General features: G+C 36.9%; 1 protein-coding gene across 4 annotated transcripts in view; it reads left to right on the forward strand.

Annotated features, from left to right (window-relative positions):
• LOC121879362 (protocadherin Fat 3-like) overlaps window positions 1-5195 on the forward strand; it is a 28942-nt gene extending 23747 nt beyond the window's left edge. For all 4 annotated transcript variants that reach the window (XM_042385962.1, XM_042385966.1, XM_042385964.1 and 1 more), the window contains one exon: window positions 2870-5195. In XM_042385962.1, the coding sequence (XP_042241896.1) occupies window positions 2870-3399 (530 nt within the window). In that variant the 3' untranslated portion in view covers window positions 3400-5195. The remainder of the gene's footprint in view (window positions 1-2869) is intronic.
• The last annotated feature ends 424 nt before the right edge of the window (window positions 5196-5619 follow it).

Here is a 5619-nt window from a genome sequence, read left to right on the forward strand (position 1 = left end):
GTACGATATAGTATGTGTTAGCACCTTCCGGGCGTTTGAAGGTTAATCAGATTCTTCTCGTTAAACTCGAACGTTATAATTCGGTCAAACCTGTTGAATACAATTAATTTTAGTATTTCAAATAAATCATACATAGGCAATCATACATAAATGTTTAATCCAATATATATTTACATAACAATCATAGCTATGTAATTAGTCTCATCTTAACACTTACAATGAGTACTTAATTTGCCATATTTCTATGTTGTTTCAATGATAACGATGCAATGGACACAGTCTACCTGTGCCCAGCGTCACATGTCAGCCCTGGCTGGCCGAGTTTGCTGCGTCAGGCATCTATACACAAACAAGCTCCCCTTACTACCACCCAACACCTCAACCTCCTCTGGGTCTCTCCATCTCTACCATCTCAATACTCTATATGCTGTATACTCATTACTGCTTGCGGTAACAGTATGTATGTTGTGTTGTCAAAGTAAGAGAAACAATTGGTACCCTGCAATTATGCGTAAATGAGCCTGAAATCAGATCAGCAACCTGGGACTTAGTCACAATTTTTGTTCTGCCATATGGCAGCAGGGTCTATCATTAGACAATACATTATGCTTCTAATCCCTGTTTGATAGCTGTCAACTATGCATTTCATTTTAAGGATTTGCCTCCAGTAGCTCCTGTCACAAAACGGCCTTATTTGTATAAGATTTGTATTTTATACTGTAAGTGAATGAGGGTAGAGAAGCAAGTATTTTCCACAGGTATAGTAAAGGAGGTGAGAGAAAGGGAAGAGTAGTCAGAGAAAAACAACAAATATCGATATAATAAATGAACTATTTTAAGAATGAATTACTTCTCGTAGATATGTTATATTGCGTGGGTAATTTAGTGATTTAGGGCTCCACCAGCTTGTCTTTAATTAAATTAGTAATGATAAATATCATATTGAATATACCGGGTATTAATTTAATATTAATAGACCTATCTCTTAATAAACCTATCTCTTAATAGACCTATCTCTATTCAGGGAAAGTCTTATAGCATTTACTGGACTGAAAAATAAACTTACGTTTGGATAAATCATCCTCAACTAACAGCCCATAACGAGTGTTGCATAAAGGCCCGTCCACACGATCGAGCAGTGCCCAACGGGCACGCGCTAAATGCCCGTTATCTGGCAAAATTGGCGGCCAAACCAACGGAGTGCCCGTGCCCGTCGTTGAGCGAAATCATGGTCGGCCTGCCTGGTGGTTTGCTGCCTGATATGGAGCGACGATTCCAGTCCCATAGCTTCCTGTCTATGCATATTATAATTCTAACTTTATTCAATTAATTTTTATGTACTACAAATCTCACCTGCAACTATTCTTCCTTGAGTACTTCATACATGACAAGTTGCAGGTATTATAAGAGACAAACTTTGTTTTGATATCCTCCTTCTATATTGAAGTGACTGTGGTGCACCCAGTTGAAAGATATATGAGCGTTGTCTCTAGACGAGCCTCTGCAGATATACTCTCCCTCATATTGGTATCCTGTTTTTTTTTATATATGGTTCCACTTTCGGTAGAAGTTTGTAAAAGGTGTTGGGGTCCATTTTCATGTAATTGGTGAAGTCTTGCTCATGTCCATCTTGCAGTTCACGTAAAATCGTGGCATGACTTCCCAATACTTTTCTTCGACCTAACCACTCTTTGCACCATTCCCTATTCTGCATTTGGTTCTTCCTTTTGCACGTAGCAACAATTATTATAGTACACAACGCTATGCTCTTCGCTTTAACTGTCCGGCGATTATTCCTGCGACACACCATGGTGATCGTACCGCACCCGCCACTGCCGACCACCTACTAGCTACCGGCGCCCGACTATGACTGCCGCCAACCACCCCGTGTGTACAACAACACACAGGCTTTGCCAGGTAAACGGGCAAAGCCCGCCGGGCACTGCTCGATCGTGTGGACGGGGCTTTAGACTGTCTTTCCCACTGTACAGCACTGTTATAAAAAGATTTTCTAGCCAATAACATTTCTTTTGAGTGACGTCACTGCAGGTACCTATTCTGTGAGTAATTGGACTCAATAAGTGGACGTAATTTCTGTTGAGAAAGGGTTCACTGTTCGCTACACACGGACTGTGCTGGACAAGACACTTGCTGCATCACTAAGGCACACTTCTTCTCATAAGCAGATACAGTTGATAGGGTGAAGGCGGCCATTTTGAACATTTATATTAGACATATATTTATTAACAACTATGTCGTTATTGGTAGTGTTACTCATTCAATATTACGACGAGCTGGAAAATGAATCCAACTGAAGGCGATCATTTGGAAGTTTATTGTAAACTATACTAAACAGTTGTAGCATTTACTCAATAAAACGTCTCATTGGTGTGTAAATCAGTCTTTAACTGTAAAATACCTACAGTTCCGTAACCATTGAGAACTGGACCCATGTTTAAACAACATTTTTGACTGGAAATGCACTTAAAAATAAAAAAAAGGTAATGAGATTGTCATAGGACACTATATATATATATATATATATATATATATATATATATATATATATATATATATATATATATATATATATATATATATATATATATATATATATATATATATATATATATTCATCTTCATGAGTATAGACTTGAAGTAGGATCCAAAAAACGTGGATAAGATAAATCTTGATAAAATCACAGGGAAAAGGCAAACAACGGTGCTCCGTTGTTTCCCTTTCCGTATTTATATATATATATATATATATATATATATATATATATATATATATATATATATATATATATATATATATATATATATATATATATATATATGTAAACTTTATATTTTCCTATATTTTCAGGAAGAGGTTATGACCCACGTGTCTCTGTTACTCCTGCGGGTGAAACAGCCGCCACACCGTTGCTCTCCATGGATGTTAGGGATTCTCAAGAACTTCCAGAGGATGATGATGATGACGACGACGACGAAGATGACGACGATGACGACCCCTGCAGCTTCGAAGAGATCCTCCTTGCAAACAATATATCCCTTGGCTCCACTCCAGACCTGGACCTTGATCATAATTCCAAGTACAACATTGTCTCGGACATTGAAGATGATTATCAAGAGCCACCTACAAAAATTTCCAACGTGCCTTCTTCTCATGAGGAAGACGTCGGCAGACTGGGCAGCCCTAGGAGTCGCCGTCCCTTCCACCGTACAGATTATAGTCGAGTGTCAGATCTATCCTTCCTCTCTGCCCTCGAGGAGGATGGAGTGGACGATTCCCTCTCTGAACTTCAGGATTCTGATTACGACCCAACAGAAAAACCCAGTGACCAACAAACTGCCACACTCATTCAGACGTCACTCTCAGAAGTGTTCTTATAGTCTTGTAACATAAACTTTGTATCATTCTATGAGTATTCAGAAGCTTTACGAAAACAATCATTATTTAAGATTACATTATGCCATTTGAATAAGACATTCATTTATGGGAGAGTGAACCATGTTGAATGGCTTTAGAGAACTTGGTGTTGCGTGGGATTTTTTCTTCATGAACTGGTGCTGTGTTTGACCAAAACCTCTTCTATGGACTTCCGCTGTCACTGATCGAACAAAGTGGTTAGTATTACGTTTAGTCATCAGAACCAGTGATCGAGTGCCACATGAGGCATGAACTGCGAATGAAGATAATCAGTTTTGTATAAGAGGCTATTTAGTAGCAAATCTTTTGTGTAAGCATCCTTCAGGGAATCGTGTAATGCGAAGAGCACACGTTGATGGAACATACGTCGGTGCCTTGTGGTCCAGTGTCGGGTTGTACACTCATCATAGATGTATTCCTTTTGTATTTTCTGACTGGATACTAAGGTCTGACATATGAATTTCAGATTTACTACTTTGATACATTGTTCCTGCATTTATAAAATGCATATTTGTAGATATAAATAAGTGATAGATCTTGCTGCTAGGCGAAAAGTAGATTAAATGAGTTATTCTTTGCTTGGAGAAAAGTATTTGTTTTAAGATATGAATGTTTAAACTAACATTGGAATATTTTGGGCAGTTCATCAGTTTGATCTGACAGTTTGTCTACACATTTTGGACAGAAGAAACCCAACTTTTCATTCTAGTTTCCACATATTGTGAAGCTAAATACATGACATACATGACAGAAGAAACTCATCGCAGGCCTCCCACCACTTTGTTATAATGGCATAAATGTTTTCCTGTTGGCTTTAGTCGATGTGGTCAGTGGCCCCTTGATGTGAGAAAGGTTTATTGATTAGGAAATGCCACATGCCGCGTCCTTCTTTCTCATGCGTGTTGTCATAATGTGTATATGAAATTAATCAGCTGTAAAGATAGAGCTTACATATGTAAATTCATACTACATTTTTGCATTGGACAAACAATGCTCAGTACATATATCTTCAGTCATGCTTAATGGTATTTATGAGCTGTTGGTTTCATATCAACCCTAAGTGTTAATTTTGATGTCAACAGAGAAAATATATATTGTTGGACAATTCAGGGAGTGGTTGACATAGTAAAAGACAAGATATTGGTGTGAGTGTCATGGAGTACTGTATATGTAACGCACATCTTGCATCACGGTGCTGTCCTCCGCAACATTTTATAACTCTTGATAATACTGCATTTCCTCTGGACTAGTCATTATTGATACAGAGTAGAAAAAGTGCCTATAAGACAGATCTTAACAATTATTGAAGGATAATCCATACATATTTGACCACTCAGTCTTATTTTACGTGATGTATTATTTTAAACTATACAAAATATGACCAGCATGGAATATTATTTGCAATGATTTGTCAGATTGTGAGGTATTTAAAAATTAACCAATCCTAAAAATATGTAATGTGAAATTTCTTATGTATTCAAATTTGCGTTAAGAGTGGCGAAGGTTACCATGGATTATTCTAACATTAGTTCAGGTGGCTTTACAGTGTTTTGGAGAAATAACAGTAAATGACTGATAGCTTATTTGTATACTAAACTTTAGTACTAAATATTTTATGTGTTGTATCATTTATATTCATATTCAAAGAAAATGTAAAATTAGAATGATTGGCAACTTAAATGACTGAGAATGGTGTCATATAAAAAGGTATTTTTGTAAAAAGAAATTGTGTAAATAAAGTTGTTGTCCCAGAAAGATATACATATATATTTTTTTTCCTACTGAAAGACTCGCCTCCATTACAAGTTAATAATAAGTTGTGCAGAGTTTCCATCACCCTAAAAGTGACAGCGAGCTTTGAGACTTATTATTTTGACCAATATTACCAATGCTCTTCACGGTGTGTCTAAAAGAGCTGCACCAATCTCAGTGAAATTTTGTGGGACGATGCAACCTAACGAGACACTGAAAAAAAAAAATTCCGTCTGGAGTGTAAGCTCTTATATTGGTACAAATATTTTGAGTATATTTCACGAGGATGTGTGACCATCAGTGATGATTACTAAAATCCTGTATATTTACTGAGGAAAAGTACACGGAAAGGTGTGCGAGGTTACAAGTGACTGAATTATTACTAACCACAATACCCAAATCATGTGTTAATACTGAAGATTAAAGGTAAT

Source organism: Homarus americanus, unplaced genomic scaffold, assembly GCF_018991925.1.
Source record: "Homarus americanus isolate GMGI-L3 unplaced genomic scaffold, GMGI_Hamer_2.0 scaffold16894, whole genome shotgun sequence".
NCBI classification, from domain to species: domain Eukaryota; kingdom Metazoa; phylum Arthropoda; class Malacostraca; order Decapoda; family Nephropidae; genus Homarus; species Homarus americanus.